At 35.3% G+C, this 24,366-nt stretch overlaps 1 protein-coding gene across 1 annotated transcript in view; it reads right to left on the bottom strand.

Annotated features, from left to right (window-relative positions):
• Positions 1-1,337: 1,337 nt before the first annotated feature.
• UBR3 (ubiquitin protein ligase E3 component n-recognin 3) overlaps positions 1,338-24,366 on the bottom strand; it is a 205,240-nt gene continuing 182,211 nt past the window's right edge. Inside the window, exons 33-39 of the mRNA XM_059878117.1 lie at positions 16,732-16,856; positions 10,182-10,289; positions 9,926-10,051; positions 6,955-7,134; positions 4,786-4,995; positions 4,045-4,184; positions 1,338-3,745 (exon numbers count right to left, since the gene is read on the bottom strand). Coding sequence (XP_059734100.1) covers positions 3,628-3,745; positions 4,045-4,184; positions 4,786-4,995; positions 6,955-7,134; positions 9,926-10,051; positions 10,182-10,289; positions 16,732-16,856 — 1,007 coding nt within the window. The 3' untranslated portion in view covers positions 1,338-3,627. The remainder of the gene's footprint in view (positions 3,746-4,044; positions 4,185-4,785; positions 4,996-6,954; positions 7,135-9,925; positions 10,052-10,181; positions 10,290-16,731; positions 16,857-24,366) is intronic.

Genomic DNA, 24,366 nt, shown 5'->3' on the forward strand with positions numbered 1-24,366 from the left:
AGGTCAGGAAGCAACAGTTAGAACTGGACATGGAACGACAGACTGGTTGCAAATAGGGAAAGGAGTACGTCAAGGCTGTATATTGTCACCCTGCTTATTTATCTTATATGAAGAGTACATCATGAGAAATGCTGTGCTGGATGAAGTACAAGCTGGAATCAAGATTGCCAAGAGAAATATCAATCACCTCAGATATGCAGATGACACCACCCTTATGGCAGAAGGAGAAGAACTAAAAAGCCTCTTGATGAAAGTGAAAGAGGAGAGTGAAAAAGTTAGCTGAAAACTCAATATTCAGAAAACTAAGATCATGACATCTGGTCCCATCATTTCATGGCAAATAGACTGGGAAACAGTGGAAACAGAGACTTTATTTTGGGGGGCTCCAAAATGACTGCAGATGGTGACTGCAGCCATGAAATTAAAAGATGTTTACTCCTTGGAAGAAAAGCTATGACCAACCTAGAAAGCATATTAAAAAGCAGAGATATTACTTTGCCAACAAAGGTCTGTCTAGCCAAAGCTATGGTTTTTCCAGTAGTCATGTATGCATGTGAGAGTTGGACTATAAATAAAGCTGAGTGCCGAAGAACTGATGCTTTTGAACTGTGGTGTTGGAGAAGACTCTTGAGAGTCCCTTGGACTGCTGGGAGATCAAACCAGTTCTTCCTAAAGGAAATCAGTCCTGAGTACTCATTGGAAGGACTGATGTTGAAGCTGAAACTCCAATCCTTTGGCTACTTGATGATAAGAGCTGACTCATTGGAAAAGACCCTGATGCTGGGAAAGATTGAGGGCTGGAGGAGAAGGGGACGACAGAGGATGAGATGGTTGGATGGCATCACAGACTCAAGGAGATGAGTTTGAGTAAACTCTGGGAGACAGTGATGGACAGGGAGGCCTTGCATGTTGCCGTCAATGGGGTCGCAAAGAGACGGACATGCCTGAGCGACTAAACTGAACTAAAGCACTTGAGATTCCTAAAGTCTAGTTGGGAATTATCAGGGAGCAAAAGGGACCACAGCAGTGTTCTTCAGATCAGCACATCCATTTGCTTCTCCAAAAATCCATTTCCTCTTCTTTCACCCATTTCCTGCTTCTAAAAACACATACTGCACCTAGCAAAGGTTTTATATTAGTTATGAGACAAAGAAGGAACAGGAACTAGCTCTGTAAATAAAAGGTTAATGGAAAAGCAAACGCTTTATATTAACTCCACCTTACAGCAACTATTAGTTATGTTATGCTTTGATCTTTTCATTTATGCTCACTCACATATATTATTGTCAATATCTTTGAAAAAATAAAAACATGTAAGAATAAGCATGTTAAGGACCTTTCACAAACCAAGTGACAGTAGGTTTTTATTAACATATCTTACAATGTTGATTATTCCTAGTTTTGTAATTTCTGCTTAATTATAAAGATTGATTTAGCTTCTACAGTAATGTACTGTATTTCAATGATCATTCATACAAGATATCACACCAGGACATTTTCTTGAATAATATACACACATCACTCTACCTTGGACCTGTTATTTTTAAAAGTAGGTTTATAAATGGGACTTATAAAAGTTATGGGGGGAAAATTAAAGTTCTAGTTTAGCAGCATGCATGTATGTAATTCAAGTACAATTTTCAACCAAGTGCTTTTTAAAATTTTACTGGTGACTAATTCACCAATATCAAAATAAACACTATCAAATACCCAAAATGTAATGTTAAGGCTAATATTTTCACTTCACATCCATATGCACAACCATAAAACATTCCATTTTAAATATGTAGTAATCAAAGTCTGAATACATTATACCATGTATATATAGCATCAGAGTTTCAAACTGTAGAATTATCCAAGTTCATGAATCCTGTAACAGTATTTCCTAGAGATGTAAATTAGCATTTTGCTCTTCAATCACACTTACAAATGGTCTGGTATCCATAATGACCAATGCAAAAAATATGACAGGCTGAACTTATGATACAGTATTTTAAAAAGTAGCAATGTGTTGGAAAGGACAGCTACTTAATTAAACAGAATCATTCTAGTCTTTCAGAAAGTTATCTTAATATTTTGGAAATGTATATAAAAATAGCAAGCTATTTCCATGTGTTTTATTGTAGGTTCATAGGTAATCTTTTGATTTTTTGAACATACTTGAATATTTACTGTTCTATTTTAATGCAAGGCCATCATTTAAAGTCCATTTTTATATCCTGTAATATCATGTCATTCAACAATTTTTAGAACACAGATCTGTGATTTTATTTTACCATTAGATGTTTTTTAGTTTATTTTTACACATAAAAATGTAATTTTATATAACAAGCCATGGAAGTCCAAAGTACCAGGAATTGCTTGATAGTACTATATATATTAAATAATCATCAAATTATTGAATCATTTGGAAGAAAAATTGTGGCAGCAATATATAACATGCTTTTCTGTAATCTTCCTTCTGTAAGTACAGAGTGGGTTTTAGCTCAATCATTTCCATTCTTACTGACTTAAAAATCCTACAAACATAAACTGCTTTTCCCAGCAGCCTCAAACAAGAATGCAGGTGTACAGCTCACTCATGAGGATCATCACCATTGAGCCTTTTTTTTTTTCCCTTTTAGGAATCCAAGCAGAAATAACAATGATTACACTGCACAAATACAATACAGATGAACCTCTTGAGCTGAGAAGGAAAGTTCCAAAACTATGCTCCATTTGTGGGGAAGTCAGAGCTTTTTTCCAATCCAATCATTTAAACAAAAACTTGGTTGGTAATAAAAGGTGGGCATGCACAGAATCAAAATCTGCCATGTGTATGTTCTTAAAACTTCTGATTTTATAATAAAATCTATTTGCTATTACCGCAAGTAATTTATCCAAGTGAAATGGCAAATTTTGATTTTTAGGGACTCCCCCAACCACACAAATGCCCCCCTAAATGTACTGTATTATATTAACAGCAGCTATCTACTTATTTTACAACTATTTCAATTATTTACCTGGGGAGAATATTTATGAAATTCCTGAGAATGAATTAAGTTTTCAGCAAAGCCTTAAACTTTTAACAGATTCCTCACAATAAGAAAAAATTGTAAAGTTCTACTATTAGACCAACTTTTACTATACAATATTTCACATAAATCATGTTTTACATTTTTTTCTAATTACATACAGCAAAAATCTCAAATCAACACAAGAATGGCAGAGGGAAAGGATGCATTATGTTTAGCAGATGCAAATTAAAACACACAGATATAAAGAAGCAGTAAAACTTTAAATAAATCACACCCACTCTAAATATCAATGAAAAGCAGATATGCACTGTTGGGAGAATCATTTTAAAATGATTTTGTCAACAAGTTGTGCTTCTTATCAATTGTGGACTTAAACAAAAAAAGGACCACTAAAGAATGGTTTAACTTGTTACTTGTTATGCTCTCCAGATATTAAAAAAAAAATTATTATACCATTAATGTGATTACCAAGCACCTAATTTTGGAAAGGCTTTATAATGTATGTTTTCTTTTTTCCCTCAGCAAAAGCGTTAATCCCCCAAATTAAGTTAAAGCTTATTGTTGATAAATTCTTAATGAAAATGATATAATGCAATGCCAAGGTGGTGAGTCACAGCCCATTGTAATGTGGACCCCATCTTTTATTGATGTGATCAAAAGTATGAGAAATCCACTGTTGTTCAAGAACTTTGTATCTTTCTTTACAAATGTAGAGAGGCTTGCCTCGCCTAGAATGAAAAGAAAAAAAAAAGCATTAAAATAATATAATACAATGAAGCTTTCACACACATTTTAAAAACTCTATGGCAAAAATCTCACCTAGGGAATTGGTTTATTTGTATTTCCTTAACACCATATGGGGAAAATATCCCCCCAATTAGAAACAGCTCTAAATTAATGACTGCCAGAATTTCTTAAAATAAAGAATAATTATTATTATCAACACAGTTACAAAGCCAGGAATGGCACATTATTCTTACTGGCCAAAGCTGAATAAAACACGAGAATATATCCATGAACATCTTACCTAAGATCTCGGTCTTCCTCTCCATGAGCATCCAAATACACAGAACCCCAGAGGCAGAAGCGGTGGCCTCGAATGATGATAATCACTGATGCATTGATCAAAAGGAAAATCCCTGTTCCAGCACCACAGTTCTGAGAATGCTAAAAAATAAAAAAATGTAAATAGACTTCACAAGAAAAGAAAATGAATAATGCCCTAATTGTCTTCTAAATAATACAGAAATATTTAAATTTTTTAAAATCAGATTTCATCTAAGTTAAACTTATAATCTCATTCTTAATCCTTTATTAACAATACATTGGAAGAATTTGGATAAGGATTATCTAGGAAATCAATTAAGAGCTAACCTAAATCTAATTCAGAAGCTAGTGTCTAGAACAGCATATCTAACGGTTGTTCCACAGCATAACATCTAAACATATATTTCATTAAAGGGCAGGACAGGGGGGTAGGGAGAGGAACTGGAGCTGCACTTATGAAAGGTTTTACTCATAAAAAACCTTAAGTGGGTTTTGTTGTTGTTGTTGTTTTGTTTTTACCCTTCTACTGGATGTAAAACAACAACAAAATCAAGATCCTTATATGTATCATGTATTTAACTCAAAGAATAGTTAAATCTGAAGTTGGTTTGACCATATTTTTGTATGTAATACACACTGCATTGTATGTAAAACAAACCACATTTCCATGTGATATGAGACTTGAGTTTCCATAAATTTTAGACTATTTACTCTTGCTTACCAATACACATTCACAGTAACTTTGTTGCTTGCAGCAAAGTCCTTTCAGGCATACAAAAGTACCACAAACAAGGCAAACGGCAGGGTCTTTAGGAACCTTGGTGCAGACACTACAGGTTTTTCTGTGGTAGTACTGGAAAATGGTGTTATAATTTTCAGGCAACTGTAGAAGGTGTGGCAATTTCCATTTTGACTCTTGGATAAGCAACGCCTAAAACATTATTCAAAATATTCATTAGTCCTATGTATTTAAGTTACTTATACAAAATATTTGTTTTTTAAAGGCTGTTTTCTTTTTTTTTTTAAGAAATCTGTCTCCAAGAATGTGGCTTTTTTTTTCTTTATAAACACTCTTGCCATTTCCATTTCACAAAAGACTAAAATAGTCCTTCAAGAATTACCATTCTCAAAAAAAAAAAAAAAAAAAGAATTATCATTCTCTATTTTAATTTAAGTCCCTTTGTGGCACCAGGGGTAAAGAACCCGTCTGCCAATGCAGGAGACATAAAGAGATGTGGGTTTGATCCCTGGGTCGGAAAGATACCCTGGAGAAGAGAAGTGAATGGCTACCCACTCCAGTCTTCTTGCCTGGAGAATCCCATGGACAGAGGAGCCTGGCGGGCTACAGTCCGTGGGTCGCAAAGAGTGAGACACGACTGAGCAACTAAAACTTTCACGCTTTTTCAATTACTACATGATGTAAATTTTAGATTAAGCACCCTCAAAGATTTAAATTTCTTATTACTTTAAAAGAAAAATATGAAATATAACTAAGGATGCAAGGAAAATATATGCAGATGTATTTTTTTTTCATATTCTTGATGCATAATTTTAAACAGTTACACGTTTTTCAAAACTAAGTTTTGGACCTTTCTTAGATAAGCAAAAGGACATTTGGTGGCTCAAATGGTAAAGAATCTGCCTGCCGTGCAGGAGACCCGAGTGTGATCAAACAATTCACTGGCTTTTTCTTTTGGGGAAGATCATGGTTATAATTTACATTTCTATTTCAGTACTTTATCATCTGGAGTTTCTTTTCTAGAAGATGAAAAATCTTACACCTCAAGCTGTTGAGAGCTTTTGTTATCTGTCAGTGCTAGGGCTACAATTCTTTTCATAAATGTTGTCAGGAAGTATGAAAAAAAAATCAGTTAAATTTCCCTATAGGATATTTTGTTCTTGTAGTTATATAAAAATACTGGAAATAGCATTTATGTTTTTTCTAAATGCTACTTCCTTAACACTTAAAACAGATAAAATGTAGTATGAATCTATATTTTAAGAAACTGTATACAGGTTGGCAGTTTACCTGGTGATCTTCTCACAGTACTAACAGCCACAATACATCTTAATCAATGCAATACCCAATTATCCAGCTTGGTGTTTATCAGTAAGTTCATGGATAAAGTGGCCATGGAAGCAAGGATAAGGACAACATATGTGTTTACAATATGCATTTGTCATACTCAGTGCCCAGCTCTTGACTCCAAAGACTGCATATTCTGTGATGAGCTGATTAAATATGGAACCCTTGCATCAGTGGAAAGAACAGCAAGTTGTCCTCACTGACCTTGATACTTACCTAGATTAGGTTGTAAACTGCCCAGCAGCATACACCACATGGTCTCTAGTCAAAGGATTTTCTTCATACAGAAAGATGTAAGGCAAGAGGTGGATGTCTATGAATTAATTGATCTTAACTGGTAGTCAATCATCTGAAAAACTCACTGGTCTTTTAAATAATCAACTTCTTTGCTGATGAATTTTTAGATGGTACCAACTAGAAGAAAACACCTATAGAATGAGGTATATGGTCCTACAGAATGAGGTATATGAGCTAAACAAGCACCAGTACATAAGGGTGACTGCTCCCTTATAGATGGAATACACAGATTTGGGAACCAGGGAGTGCCATCTCTCATAATTAGACCTAAGATTTTGGTTTTTAATTTTTGTTTCCCTGATATTCTAGATTCTTCTGTGGTTTTAGTACTGTCAGAAGGAAACCGTGTCCTATCCTCCATCAAGGGACATCTTAACTGTTCTACTGAATTAAAAACTAAATGTCTTTGACCATTCTAGGTTCCCTAGACCATTAGAAGTATGAATTAAGTATTCTCTTACCTATTGGCATATCACCACTATAGCGAGTGTATCTCTTTTTACATACCTTTCCTTGTTCAGCATGTCTTTCAGTAAATGAATTTATCTCAAAACACCACTGAGATATAATATCAAATGCCGGAACTGGCCAATCCAGACAGGAGGCACTGATGAATGGATGTTCTGTTTGGTAGAATGTTGGCAGAAGTCCCAGGCAGCTGGAAAGAACTGAAAATTCTTCTTCTTCCTTTTAGATATAAAACAGAAAATTCTCAAGACATTTCTCATAAGCATTTCCCACTACAGATACTTTGTCATTCTCATCAATTACTTTTGGATAGTATGAAAACTTTCTTAACTGATTCAACTAAATAAAGGGAGTAAGAGGAGCAAAGAAAGAAAAAGGCTCCAAGCTGTTATAGCCAATATTCCCATAATATTTCTCTTTGAAATTTAACTCCTAAGTACCATAGCATCTGCTTCATTTATATATTTACATATTTTAAAAATAGCACTGTCAGTTATCTATAGACTCTCTGGTAGTCTATAGAATCTAGCTACACTAGGAAGTCAAATGTTAATACGGAGCAAAAGGACAGTGACTTTTGGTTAAAAAGACATAGACTGTCAGTGTGGATAAAGAAGAACAGTGAAAACACGGAATTCACAATACATAGTGCTCTGCAGTCTCTGAAGGGATGTGCAGGCATGGTCTCAGGCCCCCCGGTGAGTCATGCTCCTTCACATAGTTACATTCCTAGCCCTGGTGCCTTCATTCCTAGGCTTCTTTATCTGAGGCCTCGGGCAGGGGTCACTTTGACACTTCTGCCAAGGGCACCTTATGAAGGGAAAAAGGTGAAACCCTGAAGAAACTTTTCCCCACTCTGACTCAGTACCCAGCACTTTTCCACTCCTGTCCCGACCCCCTCACCCACTCTCCACCTCAGAATACATAACACTGAAAGAGCCTTCTGTTTGAGACTCCCTTAACATCTGTGCTGATCCATTTGACCCTCAACTGGTATACCATTTCATTCTATGAGGTGATGAATGAGGAATCAGCATTTTCCCTGGTTTTAGCCTCTTGCAGATACTATCAATGGTAAATGATTTAAAGGCTTAACTCTTTCATCTGTGGCTTGCAGCTTTAATCAGCCAGTCCAGTACCTAACAACTCAGTTCTCTCTCCCAGCTTAGCTGAGCTCCTGACATTTACGTGTATCCATTTTATTGATTTTTGCAAAGAACCAGATTTTGAACTCATGGATGGTCTACGGCCATATCACCCTGAACGTGCCTGATCTTGTCTGAACTCACTGATTTTCTCTACTGTTTCACTACTATGTCATTGATTTCTGCTTTGATTTTTGTAATTTTTTTAAACTTGCTTTGGATTTAATTTGCTCTATCCCTTTTTTCATGAAGTAAAAATTTAGATAAATGATTTTAGACCTTTCTTCTTTTCAAATATAAGCATTTGAAGCTGTATCTCTCCAAGAAATATTTTAGTGGCATTTCACAATTTTTCTATGCTGCATTTTCATTTTCACCCAGTTTAAATGTTCTCTGGTTTCCATGTGATTTCTACTTTGATACTTAAGTTATTTAGAACTATACTACTTAATTCTCACATACTTGGGGATTTGTGTATTTCTTTCTGTTATTGATTTTCTAATTTAATTCTGTGTGGTAAGAAAACTATTTTGTGATTTCAATTCTTTTAAATTTATTGTTACTTGCTTTATGGGTTGGCATATGGTATATTCTAGGTGAATGGGCCATGTGCATTTTTAAAAATATGCATTCTGTTATTACTGTCTGGTGAAATATCCTATAGATGTCAGTTATATCCAGTTGAATAATAGTATAGTTCAAGTCTCATTTATCCCAGTTGATTTTCTATTTGTTATTGATTACTAAGAAAGAACATTGAAGCTTGCAGCTGTAATTGTGGATTGTCTATTTCTTCTTTCAATTCTGTCAATTTTTATGTAATTTGAGGTTCTGTTGTTTCATGCATATATATAACTGTTATATCTTCCTGCTCTATTGATTAAAAAAAATGAATCTAAACTATTTAATGCAATAGTCAATTATTTAAGAGAGAAGGAATAATCAACGGCTTAATTCTGCTATACTGCATGCAGGCTTCAAAGACCATAAATATGATAAGTAATTTAACTCTCACAGAAAATTCCCTGAAAATGAATGACAAATAATGACAGGGTCATAATCCTATAAACACAGCTTGATTTACTTACCTTCTGGTTTCCTACTTTCTTTTCCACTTTTTTGCCTACTCATACTGACCCACAGTTTTATAAACTAGATTAAATCAGTGATCATTCATTCAAGTTTTAATTGGCTACAAATTGAATATTTTTAAATTCTAAAATTATATAAATGCCATCAGATCTTTAAACAATCAGCTTGCTGGTCAACATAATATCCTTCAAAAAGGATATTAAAAGCCAGTGATGATTAGTAATAAATATATCAATATGAAAAATATATCAATATGAATACTATCATTTGTTCAAGTACTGGGATTTATTATCACAGATCTAATCAAAAACTCCTCTAACATAAAATATTAGTAATATTACCATAAAAATGGATGGATACTAACAAATAAAAAAGTAACAATAATAGTAAATATTCTAAATATCTACTCCTTTGAGTTGGAGTAACATATTCTTGTATGGGGGGTTTCCCTGGTGGCTCGACAGTAAAGAAATCTGCCTGGAATGCAAGAGACCTGGGTTTGATCCCTGAGTGGGGAAGATCCCCTGGAGAAGGGAATGGTTACCCACTACAGTTTTCTTGACTGGAGAATTCCATGGACAGAGGAGCCTGCAGGCTACAGATCACGGGGTCACAAAGAGTTAGACATAGCTGAGCGACCTAAAGCTTTCACCTTCATCTTTGTATGGCAGTTCTGGATATTGATATAAGCATAATATTGTATCGGTATATTTTTTAAAATTAGTTAATTATTTTAAAAAAAAAGGTTCCCTACTCTCTATCCAAACTTATACCTGGCAGCTAGGTAAATCTTCCCCAAAAAGGTGGTGCTGAAGAAGGCTGGTGATTCTGAGAAATGGTAAGCAGAAGTCCTGTAAGTATTTTTCCATGGATTCAGGAGACCAAGCAACAGGGATAATCTAAAGTTAAAAAAGAAAATCAGAACAATTCATTCTATTAATGTAATAGACATAGCTTAAAAAGTCATGTTCATAATGTCAAGAAAATCTAAATTTTTAAATAACCACTACATCTGGTCTTAGAGCATACCGTTGCACACTCCTGAGTTCCTTCTTCATGGTATAACTTTCCTTTAGACAGTTCACTTATCACAAAGCTCAATAACACTTCATAAGACTTTTCTGCATCACAAGTATTCTGGAAAAATTAAAAAGTAATTTCATTAGTCACTGAAAATTACAAAAACATTTACATTAGAAAGAATACTTTTTCTCAAGCATGTAAAGTTCACTTTCTCAAAATCTGTGTACAACAGCACACCTCTGGATTCACAATGAAATCAGGAAGGGTATTAAAGCTATTCCAATACTTCCTTGGAATATAAGTTACATAATATATGTGTAAATGAACGTATCTAAGTCATATCTTTTGTCCCAGTAATTCTCATTCCTGGAAATTCTTTCCTAAGGAAATAATCTCAAAGGAAAAAAATAACTTTATGCCCATGACAATCACCAAAGCATTGTAACAGTAGAAAATTAGAAATGACTAACAAAAGGAAGCAGTTACCTAAATTATGACATATCAGACTATTTTATAGGCAGCAAATATAACAAATTTGAGCTACATAAAAAAGTGTTTATGGTGTGATATGAAAAAAGCTAACAGAAGTTATCGTTATAATGATACAATTGTTATAATTATACAAATCATACATGCACGAAATATAATATGGACCCCAAATTATTTTCTTTTACAAGTTCTCTCAAATTCCTCGAGTAGAACTTGTTAAAACAATTTAATATAAAAATAAACAGGACCATATGTTTATTACAAAATTACAAATGACATTAAATAACAGTCTACAAATTAAATAAGCTTAATGACTATACTTTTTATAAGAAAGGAAAAATAATGGCTATTAATAAATTTAAGTTTATTTCAATAATGCTTTTCACATAAAGAAATGTACTTTTTACATTCACTGAAGTATTAAAAGGTGTTGCAAATTACTGTAAAGTATAAATTACAATAAAAGTAATAACTTGGTTGTGATGTTGTTTATTCTGTTCATTAACTACATTTTAAAAATAGTAAAATATAAGAACTGAGCAAGCACTGTGGGATACACGTTTAACCTGAATTTTTAAGGCGCTGATAGGACCACAGAATTTATCATTTGACGATACATCCTTTCTCACATGTTACTGTGCTCTCTTCAATTAGACTGTAAATCCCAAAATGTCAGAAACTATACTTTATATCTTCTATGTCACCGTTTACATAACAAAAATCTGAGTAATAAACACTTGCTGGCTAACTGATAGGATTTATTTTGGATTTTGGTAGTGGAGTTTTTGACCTTGGAACTTGACTGGATGTCTCTCTTTTTTTAATCAATTATTTGCATTATCTTTAATTACCCCTCTGCTTTCTGCCATGTTGCAGCCATGTAGTATGATCATGTCTTGATAAACTATAAAGTCTCTGATGTAGCAACTGCTATCCTGATATCATGTGACCTACTTCACCCTTGTCTAATTAATCAGCAGGATTATTGATCACTTGCCAAATATGTGATTTGTAGTTTACATATAATTTGCAAGAATCCATATCCCACTGGATATCAAAACAGCAACATATTATGTTTTTAGAATTGATTTAATAAGAGTAGCTCTTGAATAAGCAACTCAAAAAAAAATATTACCCAATTTTGCGTTTTGTTAATTAATGTGACATATTTAATGTTGTGAATATATACAAGACAGCCTAAAAGTCTAATTCAAAACACACTCCTTTGAGTAAAAGATTTATAGAGCCTAACAACAGAAATGTATTTCAAGTAAAATACTTTCCTACTTAGGGGGAAAATATTCCCCTACAATGATACTCATATCACCCAAGCAAGTTATTGAGTGATAACTAGCTTTTAAATTATTATCAAAATCATTTTAAGTATTTTTTTTACAAACAAGAAATACTATATCAGATCAGAAAGTCAAATATAATGTAGTAGTCATTGTTTTGTATTGAAAACTCTCTCACCAGAAGAGTATTAGGTAAGAAAATAACTTTATTTCATGCATAAGAAGTCTTAGGAAATCATATTTTACATCAGCAATATCTGAATAAAGCAAAGAGTAGGCTCTTTGGTAAAGCTAAGAAGATAAGCTTTAATAAGTAAAGCTTTAATTTTTTAAGAAGTAAAGCTTAAGAAGAAGATTTCTGAGACCATGAATAAAAGACCTAGGATCATGATAAGAAGAATCCTGTGGGAGAAGTGGCAAATGTATGTGACTTAAGAAGAGAATTTAAGGGTTGAGAGATGCAACAGATGCTTTTCTGGGTAGATGCTTTGTCTAAATTACAGTGCTTCTTAACTTTTGGGGGTGACAGGCCCTTTAAATATATGCTAGATGCTATGGTCCTAAAGTGAAGTTAAGTCGCTCAGTCGTGTCCGACTTTTTGCGATCCCATGGACTGTAGCCCACCAGGCTCCTCCGTCCATGGGATTGTCCAGGCAAGAATACTGGAGTGGGTTGCCATTTCCTTCTCCAGGGGCTCTTCCTGATCCAGGGATTGAACCCAAGTCTCCCGCATTGTGGGCAAACACTTTAACCTCTGAGCCACCAGGGAAGCCATGGTCCCAAACCCAAAAGCAAATCAAAGGGAAAGAAGCCCAGACTAAGAAATCCTGTTATAAATACTCTTAACAGAAATTCCACTAACCAAAACAACACAATTTATACTGATTTTAATAATCATTTTTTCCCCAACTAAACCTCATTATCAAATTAACTCTAAAATCTCTTTGAAAAATACATAGGAGCTATGTATTTTATTTACCAAATTAGGTCTGTTTTTCATTGGAATTATCACACCTGATGATAAGGAATTACAAGGATGAGATGAATAAATGAGATTCAATGAAGAAAGGAAAGAAGAGACTAAAAGAGGAAAGAAGAGCTAAAGAAAGAAGGAAATTTTTTAAAGGAGGAATGAACAATACAAAATAATTACAGAAATCACAGTGATATCTCATTATTCATAAATATTACTGCTGCTGTAATTTACAATCCTGTAGATATACAGGATTATTGGCTTTTCCTACCATTGATCTCAGCATAAATGCATAAATGTACATTTTTTTAAAATAGTAAAATATAAGAACTGAGCAAGCACTGTGGGATATACGTTTATGTACATAAAAAGTAAATTTATGCTTAGATCTATGGTAGGAAAAGCCAATAATGTGGCAAACCAAAAGCAATTTATATAGCTATAAATTTCTAATTTATGTTCTGATAAGAATCTGCTTATTAAATGTTTTATTAAGCATTTTTAAAAACAGCTAACAATGATCAAAGTGAGAAAGAAAACTGACAGAACAGTTACCTAAATTACTTCATGTTCCTTTCATCATAGATTTACAATTGTCTAATTTTCTGTCAGTACGTCTCATTTTTGGAGAAGGCAATGGCACCCCACTCCAGTACTCTTGCCTGGAAAATCCCATGGACGGAGGAGCCTGGTAGGCTGCAGTCCATGGGGTCGCTAAGAGTCGGACATGACTGAGCGACTTCACTTTGACTTTTCACTTTCATGCATTGGAGAAGGAAATGGCAACCCACTCCAGTGTTCTTGCCTGGAGAATCCCAGGGACAGGGGAGCCTGGTGGGCTGCCGTCTCTGGGGTCGCACAGAATCGGACACGACTGAAGCAACTTAGCAGCAGCAGCAGGTCTCATTTTAGAGAAAAGTCAGATGAACAGATTTAGAACCAAATTATGTGAGAAAATGTTCAAATTTATACTTTTTCATGATTAGAAAACTTACTGAAAAAAATTTCAACAATGGCACAGCACAGAAACCAGTTATATCTGATTTGAATATAAATAATCCAAAATATCAGATTAGAGTACATTTAGGGAAACAAAAATATTTAGAAGAAAGAAAGAACTGTAGGAGGCAAATTATCCAAGAATCAGCTAGAAGCAAGAAGGAAAAACCACTGAAGGACAAGACAAAAACTCATTTTGTTACTTAGGAATTTTAAAGAGAATTTTAGAAACAGAGGGGCCCTTATATAGCATATGTTATAAACTTCTCATTTACCTATGAGAAGGTTGAGGTTCTCAGAGTTTTATGTCTTGAACAAAAAAGTAGTATCTCTATTCAGTGGCAGAAGCTTAGCCTCATACTCAGGTTCAATGTCCAACAACCAGTATTTCTAAATTAAGATATAACAAACTTCATGATGATATTGCAGTAAATTTCTGGATATATCATCATGATTTAGGAAGACTAGTGATAAAAGTGAAGGTTATATTGAATATATTTCATGTATCTATAACTGGTTTTCTCTTCTTTAATACCAGTAGATATGATTTTAACAGAAACTTTTCAATGTGATTTAAAACTTCTCTAAAAAGTCTATAAACCAACCAAAAATACTTCTTTTTAAAAAAAGAGTCTACAGAACAAAGAAAAGTTTCAATTTTCACTACACTTATTATTTTTTCCTGCCAACTTTCCCAAATAAACAAGGAAGTAGGTTGTAGGAGTGAGACAGAACTTAGTGACTGAGCATGCATTCTTCTTATTTCACCTGTGTCTAAGTCAAACTACTCACGCAGTTTTTTGGTTCAACAGTACACATCTCATTTGTCTTCAAGCCATTGAAAATACTTACATTTAACTAAACTTGCACAATTTTTCTAAATTGTTCACATAATTCTTAAACATGGGGAAAAAGTAGTTTTTAAAAAGGTATAACTCCAGGAGAGGGATCCTAAACAAAGGCAATGCCAAAGAATGCTCAAACTACTGCACAATTGCACTCATCTCACACACTAGTAAACTAATGCTCAAAATTCCTCAAGCCAGGCTTCAACAGTACGTGAACCGTGAACTTCCAGATATTCAAGCTGGATTTAGAAAAGGCAAAGGAGCCAGAGTTCAAATTGCCAACATCCGTTGGATCATCGAAAAAGCAAGAGAGTTCCAGAAAAACATCTACTTCTGCTTTATTGACTATGCCAAAGCCTTTGACTATGTGGATCACAATAAACTGTGGAAATTCTTAAAGAGATGGGAATACCAGACCACCTGACCTGCCTCCTGAGAAATCTGTATGCAGGTCAGGAAGCAACAGTTAGAACTGGACATAGAACAACAGACTGGTTCTAAATCGGCAAAGGAGTACATCAAGGCTGTATATTGTCACCCTGCTTATTTAACTTATATGCAGAGTTCAAAATGAGAAATGCCAGGTTGGATGTAGCACAAGCTGGAATCAAGATTGCCAAGAGAAATATCAATCACCTCAGATATGCAGATGACACCACCCTTATGGCAGAAAGTGAAGAGGAATTAAAAAGCCCCTTGATTAAAGTGAAAGTGGAGAGTGAAAAAGTTGGCTTAAAGCTCAACATTCAGAAAACTAAGATCATGGCATCCAGTCCCATCACTTCATGGGAAATAGATGGGAAAACAGTAGAAACAGTAAGAGACTTTATTTTGGGGGGCTCCAAAATGATTGCAGGTGGTCACTGCAGCCATGAAATTAAAAGATGCTTGCTCCTTGGAACAAAAGTTATGACCAACCTAGACAGCATTTAAAAAGCAGAGACATTACTTTGCCAACAAAGGTCTATCTAGTCAAAGCTATGGTTTTTCTAGTAGTCATGTATGGATGTGAGAGTTGGACTAAAAGAAAGCTGAGTGCCGAAGAATTGATGCTTCTGAACTGTGGTGTTGGAGAAGACTCTTGAAAGTCCTCAGACTGCAAGGAGATCCAACCAGTACATCCTAAAGGAAATCAGTCCTGAATATTCATTGAAAGGACTGATGCTAAAGCTGAAACTGAAACTGCAATCCTTTGGCTACCTGATGCGAAGAACTGACTCAGTGGAAAAGACCCAGATGCTGGGAAAGATTGAAGGCAGGAGGAGAAGGGGATGCCAGAGGATGAGATGGTTAGATGGCATCACTGACTCAATGGACATGAGTTTGAGTAAACTCTGGGAGTTGGCGATGGACAGGGAAGCCTGGCGTGCTAGAATCCATGGGGTCGCAAAGAGTGGGACACGACTGAGTGACTGGACTGAACTCCAGAGGATCTTCCAGACCCAGGGATAGAACTTGCATCTCCTGTGTCTCCTGCATTGCAGGTGGATTCTTTACCCTCTGAGCCCGAGGGGAAGCCCCAAGAAAAGGGAAGGATTTTTAAATCTACAAGTAGTGAGTCAAAAGTGATCTCTGGATTGTGACTGGGAATGAGGCAAGGAGAAGAAAAGATGACAGATAAGTAAAACAGTTAAGCCTACATACATTTTATTACTTGCCAACTATGATGATGTAAGTTTTATAACTTCTGCAAGTTTAAGGCTGGCAGCAAAAGCAAAACAAAACTGTCCAGATACAAAAAGGGAAAGGCCAAGGTTTATAGATAGACAAAAAAGACCTCACTCTGCAAGGAAAACATTTTTAACTTTTTTAACCTGACGGTGCTCCATCTCCAATTAAAATACTGTTAACAATTCACTTTGCTTTTCAAACACCTAATCTCATTCATTCATACCACCAATTTAAATGAATTCACCAAACTACTAAATGATAAATTTAGACAAGACACTAACCTTTTTGAGGGCTCCTGTGTGTTTCCAGGCTGACCTATCTTCCTCATTGCATTTAACTGAAAGTGCCACAAGACCTTGTGTATACAGTAGGGTAAAAAGCACCTTCACAATGCAGGTGAAGTGGTCTATGAGAGAAAGAGAAGATCATTATTTCTTTGAAATCTAGACATCTTATACTCAAGATAACCTCACAAATACATGCCTTTCCTTGCATGTGTAACTGGCTGTTGTTCAACAATAAAATGTGGTATTGTATTTGTGACCCAACAGACCTGAAATTATGGAATCAAATTTCCTTTATTCATCTACATAATATACAAATAAGAGGCTTTTAGCACAGTGGGAAGTGTGCTCTGTCTCAACCTCAGAATAATGCTGTAATCTTGGCAAATCTCCTTATTGCACATCGTGTGCTTAATAACCAGGCCTGGGAGTCTAAAAACCAACAATTTACCTGCTTCCAATATCATATGACGAGTAGTACAATACAGACCTTCTAAAGTAAAAAAGAAAAGAATAAAATCCCAATATTTTAACTACTCTGAATTTTAAAACAATGAAAACTGTTATAATGCAAAAACAGTGGTAACAATACGCAAAATGCCTGGCACACATTAGGTACTTAAAAAAATGGTAACTTAACCATCATAACGAACATTTATATACACCTAATAACATAAAAATTTTTTTCAAATGTCTCCTTTCAATCTTCGTAACAGTCTCAGCTGGCTAACTGAGCTTCAAAAGATGTGCTTGTGATAACAAAGCTAATAACCACTCACATCTGAACTTGAATCCTTCAGTTATTCCTATTATATTATGCTACTACCCTAGTAAACGGCTACTACCACTTAATCAGTTGTTAAATTAAGAAACTTGTAGACATCCTTGATACTTTCCTATGTCCTTCTCCCCACAGTAAAATAATCACCAAATCCCATCAATTCTTTTTAAATATCTTTCAAATGAGTCCCAACACCGTGGACCATGCGTCCATCATTTCTTGCCCACACCTATTAATTTCAGCCTAAATAGTTGTGTCAGGGGTTCCTAAGACCACTTTGAGACTTGACGATTCACTAGGAAGACTCACAAGACAGCAGATAGTCTTATGATTTATTACAGCAAAAAATACAAAGGAAAAGGAAAAGGCATATTGGGTGAAGTTCAGAGGAAACTTTCAGGAGTCCTCTCCCTGCAGAGTAACACAGGATGTGTCCATCAAGGTGCTGGGACAGTATGTCTGAAATACAAACCCGTGAATTCATTAAGAGGCTCTGCCCAAGGTTTTTATTGGGAGCTGATCACACAGAGGTACCCACGGCCTGGCACATACCTCCCAGGAAGAAAACAAGTACGTTCATCATAAACTACACTGTCTGTACAGTTTGGGCATAGAGAGCCAGTTTTATCAGTGGGATGATGGAAACCCTCCTGAAATCAAAGATCCCAGATACCAGTCAAGGGCTGACCTTGGAAGCAGGTCTTTCAAAGGATAGCAGTCAGGCCTTCTCCTTTCTGAACTCTTTTCTGCACAGCAGTTTATCTGCATGACCCTGCAATCTTTTTTGTTTGTTTATTATAGCAAGACGGATCTTTTAAAAAGAAGTATTCAGCATCCTTCCACTGGGTCTCTGTACAAATGAAAACATTTCCTCTTTGGAGCCTTCAGTTAGTCAGATGACACCTTAAAATCATGCCCTAAGGAAGAATCTTGCCTGATTTGAAATTTGTGTGTGTTTCTGTGTATGTGTGCAGTGTGCCTGCTAACATATGCATACATACACACACATGCTGTCTCTTACCAATACTGATGGGTTGGGGTGGGAACTTGATGTAAGCTGAGCCAGAGTACCTATTTGGGATTTTTAAACTGGAGGTAAAGGGAAGGTGTAAAGATGTGAGTCTGGAAATATCAGGCGTCATGTTCCTAGTCTACGGCAGAGACTGTCTAAGGCCAAAGTGAATGAAGCAGAGCCACAGAGTTAGAAGGATAGATCCAAGATGGCAAGAACTCTGCCAGCATCTGAAGCCCTGGTTCTGATCATCCTTAGGACTCCGATTCCTATAGTATGGTTATGTGAGTCCATTCATGCTCTTTGTGCTTATAAGCTAGCTCTAAATAGATTTCTAAACATCCCAATGCCTAGGTAGCTAACACATGCCAGGTTACAGACAATGAGAACTTAGGGTCTGGATAGTGAGAGAAACAGATGGCTATATGTATGTTCAGCGTGTGATGTGAGCAATAGGAAGAGTACTGTAAACTGCCCAGTGTAACTAGACTGTAAGTAGTGATCCATGAGAGATGAAGCTAGAAATGTAACCTGTATGCTGAAGACCAAAGGTTGTAAACTGAAGGCTACTTGTCTGAATGCAACCTGCAGAGATGTTTATCTTGCTTTGTTTTTAGTTACTGACATTTAAAAATTGGACACATTGGACACTTCTTGTAAAAGTCCAGATTTCCACTTATAGGAAGATCTGACAGTATTGGGCCCACATTCTTACATGCTGACAATTATCTGGAGCTAAATAGTAACTGCCCTCTTGGGCCAAGCATACTTGCCACAGTCCCCAATCCCCAATTATATCAAACCAAAGACATCATTGTTAACAATGGATTTCGGCTATGAAGCCTAAATTGTTTAGGTTTAAATTCTGACTCTTCTGATCTTAGGCAAGTTAGTTAAACACTCTGCTTTTTCATCTGTTAAAGTAGGTGGATAATAACACCTACTTTAAAGGGGTTAAGTGAAATGATGGTTCAGCTTAAAACAGTGGATTGGCAGTGGCAATAAGTAAATATCTGTTATTATTATTACTATCTATGTTACTTGTTTCGTATCTGTAAGTTTTTTATTTACAGAACTTAGACTGGGCAATGAGAAGTAATTTTAAGCAGTATAATGATAATATTAGATTTGAATTTTAAAATACTGCTGCTTCTTAGGAGAAAGGCACTAAAACAAGACTAGAGGCAAGAATACCTATTAGCAGATAGCAAAAGCACTCTAGCACATGTCAAATTAGAGGCGCTGTTGAAAAGAATGGGCTGAATTAGAGAAATATTTAAATGACAGAAATTATAGAATTCAGTACAGCTTTCAAGGTAGAAAATAATGATAGTCTCTCATTCTACAAAGGGTAAATATCAACAGTAGTAGTATTGACTAAAATAGAAAATGGAGGAAGAGAGCAAGCATGGATGGGAAGAAGATGAATTAATATTATATATGTTGAGTTTGAGGAATATGTAACATGTGTAACATGTGTAATATATAACATGAGGAATATGTACACATGTAACATACATGTGTAATATGTATACAAGTGTATAATATGTACACATTCCTCAAACATATGTTTGAGGAATATGTAACATTATGTGTACAAGTGCAGCTCACCAGGGAGCTGTAGACTGGCAGGAGATATTTGGAATCATCAAAGAATAGGAAAGGATGGTATCATCAAAATTTTAAAAATTCATAATGATTAAATGTTTAATAACAGAATTTGTCTACTAAGCACAAACAAAATGATTTTAACCAGGAAGTCAAGTATACTGCCTAGAAACACTACTCACATATAGTTTCTTCTCATTATAAACTACAGAAATTAATTTTTAATTTAAAAGAAATTATGTACTTAAAGAAACAACAGCCACTTTCAGCATAATTTTAGCTTCTTGTTATAGGAAAGTACCATTTTTTAAGTTATTTTGTCTACCTTGATTATCATATCTAAAATATTTAAACTGGCAGTTTAAAGTTACAGATTAAACTTAAGTTCTCATGTTCACTCATTCATTTAAGAAATATTTATTTACTGAATACTTGCCATGTGTGAAATCAACGTCTTTTAGAGACTTAGGGAAAAAACAAAGGAATTGCTCATTTGAGGTGTATATTAAGTCAACAGGTTATTATCTTCCAAAGTTAAAATAGAGAGCTGCCGCTGCTGCTGCTAAGTCACTTCAGTCGTGTCTGACTCTGTGCGACGCCATAGACGGCAGCCCACCAGGCTCCACCGTCCCTGGGATTCTCCAGGCAAGAATACTGGAGTGGGTTGCCATTTCCTTCTCCAATGGAGGAAAGTGAAAAGTGAACATGAAGTTGCTCAGTCGTGTCCGACCCTTCGCGACCCCATGGACTGCAGCCCACCAGGCTCCTCCGTCCATGGGATTCTCCAGGCAAGAGTACTGGAGTGGGGTGCCACTGCCCTCTCTGAAAATAAGAGAGCAAAGCCCTTCAAATATAATAACCAAAATTTAAAATGGAGGAAAAAAGAACTGGACATCCATTCTCAATGTTTTTTTTTAGAAAAAACAAAAATCCACTATCAAACCACCTGAGAGTAAACAAAGGAAGATTGATATTAATTTAAAATGTGTTAGATGCAAACAGACTTTAAACAACGGTACATATTTTAAGTTTTATAGTGCATGACAGGAAAAAGGGAAGGGGTTGGGGAGACAAGGCACTTTCAAGGGTTCAATAATTAAAGTTGCCCCTACTGATCACATTGAGATAAGTTTGGTAAGGTAGAAATGTAAGCCTGAAACTCTTTAAAAAGTGAATTTTTCCTTAGAATCACAAATGAAAATGAATTCTTTATTTAAATTGGTGTGAGAACTGAACTACTAAGTAGCTGCCACATCTATTTCATCACACTATTTCAGAAGATGAAGCCATCATTTTGTTATCAGAATGCAATTCATCATTGTTAAAAAAAAAAAAAACAACTGAAACATACAATTTTATTTTTTTCTTTTGGCTACACCGTGTGGCATGTGGGGTCCTAGTGTCCCGGCCAGGAATCAAACCCATGCCTCCTGCATGGAAGCACGAGTCTCCTAACCATTGTGCCGTCAGGGAAGGCAATGAAGCAACTTTTTAAATAGACATCACATGTAAATCTTTATTCATATTTCTGATTGTTTTCATCAAGATAAAGATCCTGAAACAGTAATATAGTTCAAAGAATACGGACATTAGGCTGAAATGACAGCTTGACTCTGGAATGATACAACAAAATATGAGTACATCAGATTTTCTTCAGTGGGTAAGGCAAAAATACACAAGAAATTTATAAAAATCTGACAACTAAGTACTTAGTGAGTATGCACTCTATCCAACGGTATTTGCGCTGTGTTTTGCAAAAGTAATCCAGGGAAACTATACTCTCCTGGAAAGGTACAGTTATTCACCTAACATCCATTTATTTACTGGCTTGCCTACAAGTACCAGGCTTAGGGTAGATGATAAACAAGAAGACAAAGAGGACTACAGTGTTTGCAAAAGTTTCTTTCCATAAACTGTTTTAGAGTTAAGGTGATACCAAATGCTCCAAGTTTCTTTAAGGACAAGATAGAGTATATATAAAATAATAAAACCCAAATGTGAAAAACCATAGAATAAACATGATGTAATGAAGACAGTATCAGACACTTAAGTCTTTTCCTAAAATTATCATGAATATTTTTGGTAAAAAAATTATACTCTTCCATAAAGCATTTTGCACATATCCATGAAAATATCAAATCTTCTTAGTCTTCCATTTTATGATCTGAGTTACTATTGTGCTCTGATCCTCTTCAAATGTCTAGTCTACAACAAAAAACAATTTGTGATGTGGTTTTCCGTGTGATAAGCTTCAGCCTATTTTGCCTCTGACGAGTAATGAACACAAACAGCTTAATAAGACTTTCTTTGCCTTAATCAACACAGAACTGGGGAAAGATCCCACATCCATCTAACAATGAATAAGGTAGTTAATGCTGTTCCCTTGGGTATACTTCAGGGCAATTGAGGTTTAGGTTTAATAAACTGCCAACATTACTAAAGAACATTATACAGAAGTGATCACAATTTAAGATACAAAGATTTCAAGTAAAGTAACCGCTTTCTTGAATTTCAAGAGAAAATAAGCAATTTACCAGAAAGTAAGATAACTGGAGGTTTAGCACCTTCACTGCACATTACTGAGTACCTTATGTACCAGGCAGGCACAAGGGACACACAAAACGGTGCAAGTCCTGGAGGAATCAATAGTCTCGAGAGAGTAATATTAAAGAAAATCTACTATTATGACAAAGAGACAAGTATTGAACTAGAACTATGAACAAGCTACTTGAGAAAGGGGAAAAGAGACAGCCAAGAAAATGGCTTCCCAGTAAAGGAGCACCAGGTGTTATCAAGTGAATAAGGGAGAAATGGCAAACATTTAAACATGCTCAAAACCTGCTCAAAAAAAAAAGAAAAAAAACTCTGAATTATATCCACATACAGCCTCTATTCTCTCCCTACATTCACTCTTGATCACTCTCTGCTCACTATGTCTGTTCTCTCATCTCCCTCTCATTTCTCACCCCATTAAAATCTGTATCTGATTCTACAACTACTCAAAAGTAATTTTCTTACTGCCATTCCTTATTACAGAACTATTTATTTGCTTTATGACCAAGTATTCTCAGGAGAATTTATAAATAGCTCAGTTTTAGAGGTCAAGATTCATTTGAAAATATGGTAGGAGCTATGGAACTTCTCATAAAAAATGTACATATACATAGAAATTTTTTTACATCATTCAGAGATTCATGAATTCCTTGAAGGCCACTGTGCTGTGCTTAGTCACTCAGTCGTGTCTGACTCTTTGCAACCCCATGGACTGTAACCCACCAGGCTTCTCTGCCCATGGGGATTCTCCAGGCAAGAATACTAGAGAGGGTTGCCATTTCCTCCTCCAGGGGATCTTCTCAACCCAGGGATCAACCCAGGTCTCCCACATCGCAGGCGGATTCTTTACCATCTGAGCTACCAGGAAAGCCCACTAGGCAGCAGGGAGTTCCAAATTAAGCTCTTTTAATAATGTAAGGAAGGATGTGGAGAAACGAATAAAAGCTCCAACAGTCTTTGTCTTGAATCCATTCAAAAAACACTTTTTAAACATTTTAGGCCACCAAAGCTATTTTGAGACTTTTGAAATGAGGAAAAGGGACATTTCAAAAACAGTGAAATTACCTGAAAGAAATCTTTATTTCTGTGTGCAAACTATAGATTAACTGCTTAAAGACAATGTCAAGTATGTTTTTAAGGTATGTGTAGCAATGATAAAGTTGCCTCTTCAGTATGGTATGTTCAAGGAATAACAGAAGTAGAAAGATCATGTGAATGTAATATTCTGAGTCACTATGGAAGTCTATGATCAAAACAAAAGGCTACCTTAATAATCTTTACTAGAATGGTTTCCAGGAAGTCTAGGAACACAACTAATTTCAGCACTTCAATAAACATTCTCCAATACTCTGGAGTTCAAAATACTTTCCTAATATGAGATAGAATTAATTTTCAATCAAGTATAGAGATTCTATTTAATCAAATATTAGCCTATTTTAATAAAAATTAAATTTCAACTCTACTTGTCTAGGATAAAAGCATTCTGAACTTACAAGGAGTTTTTTCATACTTTCAGTAATTGTGCACATCACCTAATGGTGTGAGTGTTTTATTTAAATATGTGTTTTTTCCAATGAACACCTAAACCACAGATTAAAATGCCTTAGTTTGAAGAAGCTACCAAAGATTGCTTGGGTCATATTATCAGGACACAAGCCAACTAAAACCAAACACAAGT

The sequence above is a fragment of the Bos taurus genome, chromosome 2 (genome assembly GCF_002263795.3).
Source record: "Bos taurus isolate L1 Dominette 01449 registration number 42190680 breed Hereford chromosome 2, ARS-UCD2.0, whole genome shotgun sequence".
Taxonomy (NCBI): Eukaryota; Metazoa; Chordata; class Mammalia; order Artiodactyla; family Bovidae; genus Bos; species Bos taurus.